The sequence below is a fragment of the Pollicipes pollicipes genome, unplaced genomic scaffold, assembly GCF_011947565.3.
Source record: "Pollicipes pollicipes isolate AB1234 unplaced genomic scaffold, Ppol_2.1 Scaffold_3447;HRSCAF=4054_pilon_pilon_pilon, whole genome shotgun sequence".
Lineage (NCBI taxonomy): Eukaryota > Metazoa > Arthropoda > Thecostraca > Pollicipedomorpha > Pollicipedidae > Pollicipes > Pollicipes pollicipes.
Window position 1 is genome coordinate 23,889,604 of NW_023596297.1, and position 14,424 is coordinate 23,904,027.

General features: G+C 49.8%; 2 protein-coding genes across 7 annotated transcripts; one reads left to right on the plus strand and one right to left on the minus strand.

The window, feature by feature from the left end:
- The first annotated feature begins 612 nt into the window (after nucleotides 1–612).
- Nucleotides 613–5,626, plus strand: LOC119091947 (testis-expressed protein 264). 6 transcript variants are annotated; one of them, XM_037214878.1, is made up of 5 exons: nucleotides 613–703; nucleotides 3,091–3,372; nucleotides 3,633–3,854; nucleotides 4,081–4,249; nucleotides 4,691–5,626. In XM_037214878.1, exons 2-5 carry the CDS (start codon nucleotides 3,115–3,117, stop codon nucleotides 4,816–4,818), a joined length of 777 nt encoding a protein of 258 aa, XP_037070773.1. In that variant the 5' UTR covers nucleotides 613–703; nucleotides 3,091–3,114; the 3' UTR covers nucleotides 4,819–5,626. The 6 variants fall into 6 exon arrangements, with proteins under 6 accessions (XP_037070773.1, XP_037070772.1, XP_037070775.1 ...); XM_037214877.1 differs by having other exon boundaries at nucleotides 636–703; nucleotides 3,088–3,372; XM_037214880.1 differs by having other exon boundaries at nucleotides 640–687; nucleotides 3,088–3,372.
- A 1,526-nt stretch (nucleotides 5,627–7,152) lies between these two features.
- Nucleotides 7,153–9,167, minus strand: LOC119091949 (soma ferritin). The gene is made up of 3 exons (XM_037214883.1): nucleotides 8,981–9,167; nucleotides 7,948–8,259; nucleotides 7,153–7,394 (listed from the first exon to the last, which is right to left on the minus strand). The coding sequence occupies exons 1-3, from the start codon at nucleotides 9,086–9,088 to the stop codon at nucleotides 7,299–7,301; spliced, it is 516 nt and encodes a 171-aa protein (XP_037070778.1). The 5' UTR covers nucleotides 9,089–9,167; the 3' UTR covers nucleotides 7,153–7,298.
- Nucleotides 9,168–14,424: the final 5,257 nt, after the last annotated feature.

Below are 14,424 nucleotides of genomic sequence, written 5' to 3' on the forward strand. Positions count from 1 at the left end.
TCTCCCTCCTAATACAGTGGTCTCGGGTCAGGTCGAAGGTCACCAAAAACGGCCCAATCCATCTGCAATTAGTTTGCAGACAACCCATGCTCCGAGTCTAGAGCGCCTTTCAGCATCAAACCTTCACCAACCGATATGCCGTAATCGATATTCTAACCTTTACATTGCATGGTCACCTTGATCCAGGTCGAAGGTCACCGAAAACTCCCAAAACCACCAAAATTAGCTGCAGGCAATCTCCCACTCTGAGCCTACCGCCACTGAAGATCATGCCATCTTGGGTAGGATTTAGCATTGGAGAGAAAAAAAACCCGGCCAAAATGCAGAATGTAAGCGTACTAAGATTGCATTGACTAAAAGCATACTTTTTGTATTTTGATAGCGCCGCCAACAAGTCATGATGCGAGTGTAAAGCTAAAGTACAGTTTCTTGTTTTCCGTTGGACAGAACTTATAGTGTTGTATTTAGATATTAATCTGCATTTTGTATGAGTTTAATTTCATCCATGCTGGGTTTTGCCGATGAAAATTATTTTCACAACACCGAAAAGATCGTAGAAAAGCAATATCAAAACTGATTTACAACTGACAGGGGCCTGTCCAAGGGCCCGTCGTTGAAGACCGCCACTCTCAGCGCGCCATTTCTGTGGCTTTCCGGCGTGGTGTTGAGGAGAGCAGCGTGGGAGCGGTACATCGGGGTTCGGGTTAGTCGTTAATACAGATAAGGCTGACATATCGAATCAGCTCAGCGTCGTACCCTAATATTTTTTTTTTAAAGACTCAACGTCGGTGAGTAGATGTGGTAGTGCTTACCACGTGGGGCGTACTTGTCGGGCTACTTGATCTGTGAGGAGATAATTCCTCCGCCATAGCCACATTGACCTCGGATTCCCTGTCACGCAGTAGTCTGACGTCCTAGGTGGTACATTTTTGGACATAACTGTGGACTGTTGAGCAGAGACAATTGTTGAACCTAAGTAAATGGTGTAAGCTGTGTTGGCACTGGATTTGACCAAATTTATTCCCAAGGTTGGAGGGGAGTAGCGGGAGTCCCATCCAACTGAATGAATAGAAAACCACACCCCTGCTCTCAATGAAAATATGTCTAGGTCAGTAGAAACCTAGATGGGTATCATTGCCCCGGCATCTGCCCCTTAAGTCAGAAAGGTACCTTGCAGCCAAGGTAATATCAACACCAGTGCAAACCGAGACTTGGCTGGAAGGTAGCTCAGCTAGTTACTATGTCTGAGATGCTCCCTTTCCTATTATTCTGGCTTTCATGACCTTTTAATCAGAGATGTGTGTTGATGTGCTCTGGGAATGATGTGACAGGTAGACAAAATCTTAAATATTGGTTTCTATTAGCATTAGTTGAGACTGACTTTTAGAGCCTGGTTATCAGTATAAACCATTTTTGATGACCTCCATAGCTTTAGAAGGTACAGTAGATGTGAGGCTACATGTAGGAAGGATGCACACACTCAAGCACTTACTATTAACCACTGCTAAACAATGTCCCAAAGTACCAGTTGAAGATGCAGTGTAAATCCACCTGTGATGGTTTGTTCTGATTACAAGTTGTGATTTATAATTTTTGTTCTTTCCCAAACAGCCAAAACCAAATTTCATCTTGCACTACCACCCAAGATTTGTGTTGACTGTAGTCAGGAGGCCACTATCTACCAACACCCAATTTTCAAGAGTTAAAAGTCAGCCTTTGTATTTATATGTTTTTAATGGTATATATCAGATAATAAGGCATACTGGTCAGAGGTTTTGTGCTCAATGTGCTCAGGAGATTACACTGCATCTGTTTGCAAAGTTTTGGGCTATTCTGAGCAGTCTACTGAATTAGCAGGATGGGTCCAAAATAGTTTCCTCCATTTTGTATCAAAGCTGCAAGTGCAAGCAAAACAACAATAATACACTGGGCAAGCATTGTTTTCAGTGTGATGTGCCAGGACTGGGGAGTTACAGCTTTTTCAACTTGTATAGGATTATTAACTAAGGTGACTTGATTAAGGGGCAGGTGGCATTTTAATTAAGACAGTGGGGGCCATGTGTGGGAGGAGTTTCAGTTTACACAAATCCACTGTGTGGATGCCTACACAAGGTCTGTAACCTTAATCTTATGTGTGCCAAATTCAGGCTGTCTCAAATTATGCTAAGCTTTTAATTATATCTGTAAAAATATTTCAAAGTGTATTTGCCTAAAATTAACATTCACTGAAATCACATCCAGACAAATTGCGTCTGATTTTGCAATGATTTTTAGGGAACATATTTTTAAAGCTACTTGCCTGAAATTAACCTGTACAATGCCACACTTTCTTGAAATGCTAGCTTTGTGCAGACATTGATGGCCACCATGTATCAGACTTTTGAGCATTGATGTGACAATGCTCAAAAGTCAGACACATGTGTCATGCAATTTCAGACATCTGCCATGCAATGTCATACATGTGTCATGCAAGGTCAGACATGTGTGTCATTCAGTGTCAGACATGTGTCATGCATGTTTAGTGTCATTTATTTTCACAGTCAGGTAGGGAGGGGGAGCTTGGCAAATATGTTCAGAGCCATCTGTGATGCAAAACAAAAGTGTGAGAGAGGAAGGGATGGGTCCCTCAACATTGACTGCCCACTGGTAGTGTGGCTTTCAAGTCCTGGTTGGGATCCTGGCTGGAATAAATGGCACTGGTGCAGTTGTAATAATGTTCTAGTCACTGGCATCCAGTATTCAGCTTTCCACCAGTACTGCATATTTCTTGAGTAAGGGAGCTTGGGATAAGTGGCCATGATTTCTTACCCTTCCTGGGTTGGCCCTCTTCAGAGTATAGGTGCAATTGCACTGCACTAGAAACATTCTACACATATCACACAGCACATCAATTATCACCAAGTCATTTTAAAGGTCTGTTTTTGGTTGAGCTAGTCCCAGATGTCAGCTGATAACTTACTGAGTGCCTTGCTGTTTAAGTCAAGCTGTTTTCAGAAAGTTGCCTTTTTGTTCCATTGGTGGATATTTTTTCTCTTTGGTAACATATTGCTGACTTGATGGTGCATAACATGCTCTTATCTGTTCCAGAAGAGGTGACCTGGCAAGTGATAGAAAATGGAAATCAGCACTATGATCCTAGTGTGCATAGTCCTGGCAGTCCTGATTCTGCTTACTCTTCTTGTTTTCTTGGGGCACCTGGGCCTATTCAGTGAGGTAGATGTTAAATCAGGTACTCCCCCTTTCCGGGAGTTGACAATTTGTTATAAATTCAACCGTGGCCCCTACAAAGGCTGTGGACACTTTTTCACAGAAATCTACAGCATTGCTCCTGAGCTGAAAACCATTGGGTTCTACTATGATGACCCAGAGAGGGTAAGGAAACTCAGTATAGATAGAAACACATTGAAATATATGTCGCCATTTGCTATGCAGTTCCTGAAGACCACTGTTTGGTATAAGTATCAGCTGATGTTCTTGCAGCACCCTGCGTCGCCAGTTAAAGCTGTCCTTCCCATCCGTGCCAGCTGGTCCACGAAACGCCAGTGCGTCGCCCTGCTGCCGCGCGCGCTGGCTCCCGTCTGTGCGTGCTTGCGTGGGCGCCGTTCCAGCGGGTCTCGCTGTACCTCCGGCAGGTGAACGCATACGAGTTGCGGTATGCGGTGGGCGCCATCCTCAGTGATGGCATCAAGCCGGAGCCGGAGGGCGTGCGCCAGCGGGTGGCGCGCTACGGCTTCAAGGTGGCCACCTTCCCGGCCATCGAGCACGCCGTCCTGGCGTCCTTCCCCTACAAGGCCACCCTATCGATCGTCCTGGCCATCTGGAAGGTGTACCCCGCCCTCAAGGAGTACATCAAGGTGAGTGGGAGTGGCGTGTTGCTCGATCTTTCTGGTTGACGGGTATTTGGGATCTTGGATGCATCACTCGTATTGGGTGTCCAAATGAGTCTGTATATTCAAGCTCGATGACGCTAATTCCTCGCCTCTTTCCGTGCGCTGGATCTGTCGTCACGTTTACTAACACCACGCCGCGTCAACATTGGCCTGCTCTTTGCGCTTGATGACGGTCTCGCTCTGCTGGCAGCGGTCCAGCCTCTGTGCCTGGCCCATGATTGAGCTGTACGACGCGGACGAGATCCGGTTTGTGGCACCGCTGACGCAGCAGGAGGATTTCCTGGTGCCTGAGGCGACCGAGGAACCGGCCGAGTCAGACCAGCGGCTGACCGAGGACGATGAGGACCTCTCGGCCGACGGTACGGCCGCTGATATTCCTGGAAGACTTCAAATGTGTCCCGGAGACATGAAAGTATCTGGAAAGTGGCACAGGGGCTCCTTGACGGAGGATTGATTGCGTTGACGCCGTCTATTTTTGTTTGGTCGCGTATATGTAGTGAGCTTTGCCATGCCTTCCTGCCTGGGATCCCTGATAAGACATGTTCGAGTTTCGCATGTTTTCTTTAGCTTCGTGTCCGTGACATTCGTCCGAGCCAGTAATTATTCACGGATGTGAAACATGCAGTAGCTTAGGCTGCTGTTGGCAGCGGCTGGTCGATGTCGGCATTGCCGAGTAGTTCGAAGGTCAGAACTGCCGCGCGTCACCCTACCGGCCAGCTGTGCTCGGGACGGCGTTCCGAGGTAGCGCAGATGGCCCGCACGTCCGGGCGCTCGGTGACACGCGCCCTCGTTGCCGGCAGGAGGCGGCACGGCTGCCCAATCGGGCAGCGGAGAGCAGCCTGCGCCAACCGGCAGCGGCTCCTCGGGCTCCTCCTTTGAGGATCTCTCGCACGCGCCTACCACCACCGCTGCTGGCGACACCCTGTAGACGTCTGACTACGCCCCCAGCGGCGGACCACCTGTAGTTGGCTCGGTTCCCGACAGATGGCAGTGGATGACTTCGGCGCCCGGCTGCGGCGAGTCGGACGCGTCTGGAGCCGTGCAGCGACGGCCCCGCTTGGGAGTCTGTGATCTTTGACGCGTCTTTCCGTCTGTCGTTGGCTGGTTGTGTGGGGATGCTGTACCCTTCGTCGCGGAATGTGACTTAAATGCTGTCTTGTTGCCTCGAGTCTTTCGCGGGAGTGGTCGACATTGATGCAGATGTACCTCTCAATGGCGTTTGCTGCGCTGCGTGCTTCGAGGACGATTCCTCGCTTCACTTGTTCCGTCGTGTATTATTCTCCCGTGTAGACGCGTGGCGGAAATGCTCTGCTCTGGTGGCGATCTTGTGAGGGACATTCAGACGCGCTGCTGACAATACTGAGCTGACTGGCAGCATTACGTGGCCGTGACGCTGGGTAATTCGCTCATACTTAGCATCCGAGGAAGTGTGCGCTGCCTGGGAGACGTGATAATGATGCACCGCAAGCCTGTAATCGAGAGGTTGGCGCACCTGTTTGGTTTGCTTGCTTGCTTGCATGTTTGCGCGGGTTCTAATCGGCTCCATTCTCATCGTGAGTTTTTTTTACTCAAACTTAACTTGACCTCGGATGCGAAATGATGGAATTGCCCAGGGCCAACAAGTGTGGTGTAAACCACACAGCGTGGTATAGTTTTACTTCCGGCTTGATTTTCCATAGCGAGTTATGTAATAACTGCGACGTGTCGGCCAATAATGCACACAAACAACGACTTTCTCCAGCAGTGTTGGAGCAAGGGTAATTTTATGCCTTTTTGAGGCAGCGGTACAAATCCGGTCGAAGTCGTACCACGCCAGAGCCGCGGGATCACCGCCACCGGCCAGCTGTGCGTGCGGCACTGGTCGAGGGTTGTTGCTTCCGCTGCCGTTGCGACCCCGGTGGTCTGCTGCTGATGGTGGTTCCATCAGCTCAAGACGGTGTGGAAACGTTTGCGTGCTGGTGACCAGCAGCAGTGCTGGCGCAGTTTTTCCCACCGAGGCACGATCAGTGCCCGAGTCTTTGTGTTCTTTTTTCCTTACTCGAAGGCCCTACACCTCCCGTACATTACCGAAATTCCGATCAAGAAAGCCCCTTATGAGAGGGCTCTCGACCTTCCTGCCCCCTCCCCCCCATATACTCAGTCCGTGGGGGGTGTCTGACCAGGTCTCAGTTATCCATCACTTCGAGATGTACACCAGAAACACCCCCACACCGCAAGCTGTCCGGTAAAAAAGCAGATTAGTTGAGATTTGTTGGGATGACTGTTTAAGATTGGTCTCGACCCCAAATTCGTTTATTTTGCCACCTAAAAACTGCCGTCGGGACGCGCGTCTCCGTCCAAGAGCCGGTGGCCATATCAGATTGACGATTTTGTAGAAAATGTCTTCGCTGACGGCCACCGCCTGACCTCGACTTGCCATAACTCGGGGACCTCGCACGGTGCATGAAAATTGTGTGCAACACAAACCATGCTAATCGATTGCCGACAGCTGTGCAAAGTTTCGCGCGGCTACGCCGCCATTGGAAAAAATTCTGGAAAAGCTCCGGGGGTGGGGGAAATTGATCCCCCAGCACGTTTCAATGTTGGTGGGTTAGTACATTTTTTTCTTCTTCCTGATAACCTGTGTTGCTTTAGAGCATTTTTCGGCGCATCCGGTTGGCCCGCGAATGTCTGAATCTGAATACCTTTCAAGTTAGAACGTTATATCCAACTCCACCCTGTACGTCCATCGGATCCCTTCAAGTTGGAACGTTATATCCAACTCCACCCTGTACGTCCACCGGATCCCTTTAAATAAAAATCGGATGTCGCGTTAATATCTTACGGAAGAAGAAAAGCCTCCGCGTTCTGAAATGTGCCTTCTCTCCCTCAACCTCGCAGAAGACGTGTGTGCCACGTTTGCGGATTCTCGCTCAGACGACCCCACTACCATATCGCTGCCATTATGCTGCCATATTTGAGATTACTGTTCGGCGCCGCACTTCACAAGCCAATACTGATCCATAAGTATCCAAGCTGACGGGCAGCGGCTCATCCGCCAGGTTCATTTTCTTTTCCGCACGCAACCAGCGTTGTTCTTTCCGCAGACCAGACCGTTGATTACGTTGATTCATTGGAGCTCCTGTCGAGTGCGGGGCTTCAAATCGCAGTGGTGCCCACTTTGACAGACCGTAGTCTGCTGTCCCAAGCTGGCCGCAGAATCTCTGTGGTATCTCGCATTTCTGTCATTCTATCCCCTCTCCAAAGCGCACAAACAAGCCCGTCAGCTAGCCCAGTATATTCCTGCGACTGGCGGAACATTCGTCTGGGTCGGGTGGGTTGGGCCGGACGGACGGCCGGGACCGCTGCCCGCGGTCCCCCGGCCGCGCCGGACATGGTCGCCGCCTGCCGCCAGCACGGGCCGCACGCCTACTTCATGTCGCGGTCGAAGATGTACTCGCCCAGGTTGGGCCCGGCACGCTGCATGCGAGTGATCATGTCGCCCAGCTCCTTGATGGCCTCCACCTGGGGCGAGACAGCGTGTGAGTCAGGGTGGCAGTGGATGACCCCGCGCAGGCAGCGCGCGGGGTCGCGAGGGTGACAACCCGTGATGGTGACAATATTGATGACTCTCGCACGACTTGATAATTTTCCTCTTTCTGAACGGATAGGAAACTACAACCGTGCTTCTCATGGTGAGTGGAAAAGTGCAATGTGGGCACGAGGCGACATAGAGTGTTCTCGCAAACCTGGCGGCATTTCTGCTACGAGAAATGCTACGGTGAGCAAGATCACCTGGAAGTGACGTAAAATAGCAGCAGTCATTGGATAACACAAGAAGAGCTTTTTTGGTAGAAATATCCCCCGAAAAAGTCGGGGAATAAAAAAACCGCTTGTTAAATATACACAGAAACGTCTTAACCTCATCTAAAACAAACTAAAGAGTTCACACCGGACATCTGTCTTAGAGATAGCCAATCGTTATTAGTCAGGGCCAAGGCGCCGCGGATAAACACCACGACCCAGAACGCGATATCTCTTGGGGAGGTTATCCAGCGTGCGGAGGGAGTTATCGTACCTGTTCGGTGAGGAACTCGGTCTCAATGAAGTCGCACATCTGCGGGTCAGTGTGCGAGTCGGCGACCTTGTGCAGGTTGAGCAGCGACTGATTCACAGTCTTCTCCAGCTCGAGCGCCGCCTGCACGGCCTCCAGTGGGCTGCCCCAGGCGTCCTGGGCCGGTTTCATGACGTCCTGCAGCACCACCCGGCCGCCGCGCTGGTTCTGAAACTTCATCAGCTTCTGCGCGTGCTCGCGCTCCTCATCAGACTGCTTCTTGAAGTAGGCATAGAAGCCCGGGAAGGCCACGTCGTCCCGGTCGAAGTAGTAGGCCTGCGGACGGACGAACCGCCGGGGCGAGCGTCAGTAGCAGTTTACAGTGGCCACCGGGAGCGTCAACGCATGCGATGTGCCATTCGTATATTCCCAGTAAAGTGGAAACTCGCCCATAAATCATCACCTTGTCGCCGCCAACCCCTTTTCATGAGCAGACCAGCGCCCGAGGTTGGCAATACTACTACGTATGCATGGCATATAAGCTTTTGATTCCGGCCCTTTATCCAGCCGACGCCTTGGCGCACCTTCAACGCGGCAGAACCTGCCGGAACTACTTCCGGCAGCAGGCATGGGGCCTTGAACACGACCCATGGCCATCAGCCTTCCCCATCTTTGACAGAATTACGCAGCCCCGGCCACGTGCGGCAACTGCGGAGAAGCCGGCCAAGGTCGACGCGTCTGTGTGCATCGATCCACCGCCATTGCTGCCGCATGGCCAGGCGGCGCCACCAGCGACGCGGCCAAACAAGTTTTGGCTGCCAAGAAAAGCCGTGGGGCAGTGACGTAAGCAATATTGAATGTGAACGCCCATAACTATCGCTCGACACGAGCGGAACCGGCAGCTTTATCACACTAGTAGGGAGCAGGATAAATTGAGTAATACATCCCCACCTTTGAATAGCAATTTCGGCCGCTTGAACGTGTCAATCACGCTGGCGGGTGGGGCCAGATTGTAGGACAGTATAGCACTCGGCAAAAAGTACGGGAGCAGTCTCACCATGGACAAGTACGTGTAGCTGGCAAACAGCTCCATGTTGATCTGCTTGTTGATCCCAGCCTCGGACTCCTCATGGAAGTTCTGACGGCACTGACTGATGTTCGCCATGATGAATCTTGAGTAGACGGGCTACGAGCAGGCTGAACAGCTGAAAACGAACACGGACCAGCTGTTCGGACGTACACTGACGACGCGGAACAGACTGGGGCGCCAGAGGCCGGGCGCCGTATTTATGGTGCCCAGACTTACGTAATCACCTCGACTCCCATTGGCTGTCGCAATCTGCCCGCAGGCGATTGGACGAGCCGGCCGGGTCGAGTGCGGGGCACTTCGGCCGTGTGTACACGTGTCGGGTAAGTGCTGATTGAGGACGTGCAGAGTCGTAGTTTTCTGCTCAACTGAGGGAAGGGCTTCAGCCCAAAGGCGGCCTCAGCAGGAGGGAGGGGGGGGGGAGCAGAGGGACAGTTGTCCTCAAGAATGTTTTTTTGAGCATGTAGTAAACCTGGTAGTAACAAACCTTGTAACAAACTTTGTAGTAAACCTGGTAGTAACAAACCTTGTAACAAACTTTGTAGTAAACCTGGTAGTAACAAACCTTGTAACAAACTTTGTAGTAAACATTGGAGTATGTTTTTTGCTCCCTGTAAAAAAATGTGGAAGCTCATTTTCCCAGCCACAAGAACCGCGGCTAAACGTAGGGTACGAAGATTAAGATCAAAGTGGCCCCTAAAACGAGCTAGCGAGTATTAAATTGGGCCCAGAAAGCCTTTGATCCATCAAAAGATCCGTTTCCTAGGTCTTCAGGCCAACTCTATAATAAAAGAAGGTAATGCTCTACATCACGAAGACCAATGCTGTGTAAGGGAAGCCCCTTTGCTGCCTCAGGAGGCCCTGTATATGATATATACAAACATTGCAGCTAAACGTATGGCACGAAAATTAGGACCGCCTTCGCCGCATCAAGAGATCCGTATATATATATATTGGGCCCAGAAAGCCTTTGATCCATATATATATATATATATATATATATATATATATATATATATATATATATATATATAACCATACTGCTCTAGATTAGGAGGCCCCATTTTGTCCAGGAAACCCCCAGGAAAGTTATGCCCCCAACTCAAAACCCGTGTCACCGCCTCAACTCCAGCGCCCCCACCCCACAAATTGGGAAAGAAAGTGGCCCAAATTCGAAGAGAATCCGCCTTTTTGGCTTTTTGGAGAAAGGTTGGGTCATTTTTCACTGTTCATCCCCCCTCAACTCATTTTGTGAGAATATACCGCTGAGGACGTGTTATGCAGCTCAGGTGACAATCAGGAACCACAAGAATGCGTTCGTCTTAACCCTCGCCCTGATAGCGGGGGGGGGGGGGGGGAGGTTTGTCAGTGCGACCCGCTCCCCACGAGTTGTCCTAAGGATACCTCCTCGGCATGTCGTGAAATCGCGCCCAAATTGTCAGTTACGAAAGGCGGCATCATTGCGCGTGTTTTGACACAAAAAAACGTATCCCTGGCATTCCTGGTTTCGGAGCAGCGGAGGTTTTTGAGAACACTGCACGGCGATCTACGGCCGGCGAGGGCGGCGTGCGGCAACAAGACGATTTCAAGGACCGCGGGCGGCGGGCCGGCACTGTTGCGATAGTAGAGTCATGTATCAAAACTATGTGCGCTAACGCATACAACTACGCACCACCGTCCTCAGAATTGAACAAGGAAGACGCCTGTGTCGTGTCACTGTGAAGCATGACATCGCACATGTGAGTGTATGAAGCTGAAAAAGAACGATTTTCCAGAACATTTGACCTTTGACCTAACATAATGGGATCTATTTCTGAGCTGAGAACAAAACCTTTTAACCATCGCGCGATCCTATTGAGACCGATCCATTGATGCTTACTCCTAGGCTCTATGCTTCTTAGTTTGGAAGAGGCAGGGGTCGCATTGACACGGCGGGAGGGGGCAGCATATACATGGGGCCTTACCAACATCGGACACTATCACGGTTTTCGCAAACCAAGGAAGCCCGATCAAAATCCGCAAACGCCACGTTTAGCACGACTCGTCAACCAAACCTTAGGCTTCTTTACGCGTGGACTTCGCATGGGTGGTTATTTTGGGACTGGCGCTCGCAAAGGGGACCCCGATTCCCCTTTAAATATAAAAATATGCGTTTTGTTTTGGCACAAACATGATAAATGTTCACCACAATGCATTCTTTCATTGGTGTCTGAGTTTGTAGAGAACGATTGTGATCCGACTAACCCCTAGCGGAAATGCGTGAAAAGCAATGAATAAAAACGCATTTGAGTGAATAACGTTTCCGGTCCTCCTGCATTACTCTTCAGCCCGTACAACACACAAGGTCTTTCCGTGCTTTTTCCTATCGCACACATACATCAATCGTAACGGTAAATCACGAATCGTTTGACGGCTCCGCAGCTGATGGTTCGAGCACGAATCTCAACGAGCTTCTTGCAGCTGGTGAAATCTTACTTCACTGTTTATCAGCGTTGGCTATAAGATTCCCCAATGTGTTGATCGGTTGTTGGCTAGCTGAAGCTGATCCAAAGTCTGTCTTACACAAGAATGTTGTGCGTGAAAGGAAGGTAAACTATATTTGCTGTTCTTTGTGGAAGGCTCAATGGTTTCGATTTGGCTACCATTTGGTCTGGCCTGTGCATCATTCGTGACTTTAAAAAAAAAAATATTTTACAGATCTCTTCGATGCCACGCGGAGAGATGGCCCTGTTCTTCTGCAGGGGTTAAGCATCCAGTTGATATTGATGATTTGTGTCTGAGCCCCGCTCTAATGAAAATATTGACATAAATATAAACGCATCAAATGCAGTTTTCGGAAACTGGTGAGACCCTCTCCGAGATTCGCTTGGCTGGTGGTGGCACATAATCTACTTAGGTACTGGGGATGTCCTGGGACCGTATACCAAGATATGACCCTGTTTTATTGCAGAGGGTTAACACAACTGGCATGGACGCTTGGCGCTTTGTAATTAGCATGAATGACATGCAACTGGCATGAATGACTTGTGTCGCACTCGGCATGGGGGCAGGACTGGAAGCCTGGCCACCTGACACCTCACCGGCTCTCAACGCGCTGAAATGCGAGTCCCGCATGCCCCTCCGCCCTGTCAACAAGGAGCATTGCCAATAATCGGTCTTGGTTCACGTGAAGGTAGGCGAAGTCCAAGAAGACGTGGAGGGTTCCAGGCCGGACTTTGACAAGTCCTGAAGTCCCTGACGGACTTGATGAGCCGTGAAAAGCTCGTCTGTGCATTACAGATGGCTGGCGTCCTCTCCCAAGGACACCTGCCACATTGGCAGGTGGCTTGTCAAGAGCAAGGCTGCCAGGCACAATTCGTTTGGCTGCACTTGCACCAAGGCGGGCACGAACCCGTTCAGTACTTAATCCGTTTAAAAACAGATCCAATTCTTTGTTGACGGATTACGGGCTTCGTTCTCATCAAAAACAACGAAGGGAATGGTAAAAATCTGTCAAAATCCCGCCTATTAAGTTTGAGGCGGTTAACTTTTTTGGCGAATGTTCTTTAATGCTTGGGGTGTAAACCTTTGCACAAGTAGTACGTGGATATTCTTTGCGTACGGGTGATTCGAGGGTCTGACGTAAACTATTGGGTATGTAAACTAAACTATGAGACGTAAACTATTGGGAGGCTATGGAAGACGTTGACAAGCTTCATGCTGAAATGTAGGGGGGGGGGGGGGAGGTTGGGTGGGGGCTACCTGTTGGACCTCCTCAGCGGAATCCTACAAAAATACAATTAAAAGTCAAGTGGAATTGGCAGGCAGTTTTGAATCTACTGCTCATATTTGTTTCAACAGAGGTTTGTAGCCGAAATATCGAAACATCACTCTTTTCTCCTAGTTATTAAATGCCGTCCGGAATAAAGACACTAGTACGGCTCCTCCGTGTGTCATGTTCCTCGCAGCTGCATGAACAAACTGTGTTTTCGACAGCTTGGCCTTTGTGCAGTCTGTTTCTACCACACATGCGAAGCATATTCCTGATAAATGCACAATGTAAAATAAGCCCACTCCCCGCGGGCGCTGTATTCGAAACCCGTGACAGACCTGCATGAATTTATGTCGTGGGCTGTGGCAAGGGTTGGGCCCGTCGCCTTTGCAAACTCCACGATAATCCGTGGACCTGTCTGTGTCGTGCATCTGGCGAAAAAATGCGCACATGAAAACAGACAGACACACCGACACGGGCCCTTAATTTAGCATATTGGAAAGAACAAATGGTTCCCGGACGTATCGATGCCCGAAGAGGCCATGTAATCGGTGCCCGCAGCGCTCACACCAACATGACAGTGGCTCATGTCTCAATAATATGAAGTGGGTCTCAGCTAACATTTTTGAACTATTTAACACCCATGAATCACTAAGACACACTGTTAGTGTGATGCCATTCCATGCGCTCAGATCACTTAATGGTTATAATTTCGGTATGGCTCCCACTCCGTGGATAGTTCGCATTACCGTTCGCACCGGTGTAGCACTACCTCAATCCACATACCACTGGTTCGCAAGCCAGTGATGCACGGCGTGCCGCGAACAGTTTTTGCTAAGCTTTCCACGCTTGCGTCAAGCAACATTCTCCTGGGAGTGGAGACGCTATATTCAGCACTACTCGAGCTTTGCGGCATGTTCTCTATGGCTTAGCCGTTGTTGTAGGGCCTTCGTTTAGCCTTTGCACAACTTGTTTCGCCCTTCATCTATGGAACTGTCCCCCGAGGTAGCCCCAAAATACGCCGTTCTTGCGCGCACTGTAGCCGAACTTGGCGCCAGATACGCGTGTATTTGTGTCATAGATCATTACTATAGAAAAACCTGCCACGCGACCGAATTTCACGGAAATCGAGCCTTGCAGCAGTTTTCGACGGCTTGGACTTCGAATTTCTTGTTTCACTTACACAGACGAAAAACGTCTCCCCACTGTTTGCCAAAACACGCTCCACTCTCTCACGACCTCTAACCGACACCGGTATTGGACCCGTATGAATTTATATCGGAAATCGCCGAGAAGATTACACTCGTCGTGTGCTTATTTCAGGTAACCCGTGCGTTCACCCGTGCAACGCATCTGGCCAAAGAAACGGGCACATATGCAGACAGACACCTACACCCTCTTAACTTAGGATATCAGATGAGATGACAAATTACACACCAAATATAAAAATTAGAAGGAAAAAAATTATAGTACAAATTCCGAAACTCGCCTGAACGCCATGTATCCGACACATGAGTTCCCGGCATATTTGTATTTCATTGGGATTTGAGATTGCAGTCAAGAATATACGGTTCAACACTGATAGCCTTAGCGGGCCTGCTATCGATAAAAAATGAGGCAACTGCGAATCCCGAGGAGGGAATAACGAACTTATCCAATGTCG

What these genes read in the sequence shown, in the direction of transcription:
- LOC119091947 (XM_037214878.1), top strand. Translation starts at nt 3,115, where the DNA reads ATGGAAATCAGCACTATGATCCTAGTGTGCATAGTCCTGGCAGTCCTG. An exon ending in ACTATGATGACCCAGAGAGG is followed by an intron (nt 3,373 to 3,632) that starts GTAAGGAAACTC and finishes TACCTCCGGCAG; the next exon opens with GTGAACGCATACGAGTTGCG. An exon ending in TGAGGACCTCTCGGCCGACG is followed by an intron (nt 4,250 to 4,690) that starts GTACGGCCGCTG and finishes CGTTGCCGGCAG; the next exon opens with GAGGCGGCACGGCTGCCCAA.
- LOC119091949 (XM_037214883.1), bottom strand. Translation starts at nt 9,088, where the DNA reads ATGGCGAACATCAGTCAGTGCCGTCAGAACTTCCATGAGGAGTCCGAG. An exon ending in GCTACACGTACTTGTCCATG is followed by an intron (nt 8,260 to 8,980) that starts GTGAGACTGCTC and finishes GTCCGTCCGCAG; the next exon opens with GCCTACTACTTCGACCGGGA. An exon ending in CCGAGTTCCTCACCGAACAG is followed by an intron (nt 7,395 to 7,947) that starts GTACGATAACTC and finishes GTCTCGCCCCAG; the next exon opens with GTGGAGGCCATCAAGGAGCT.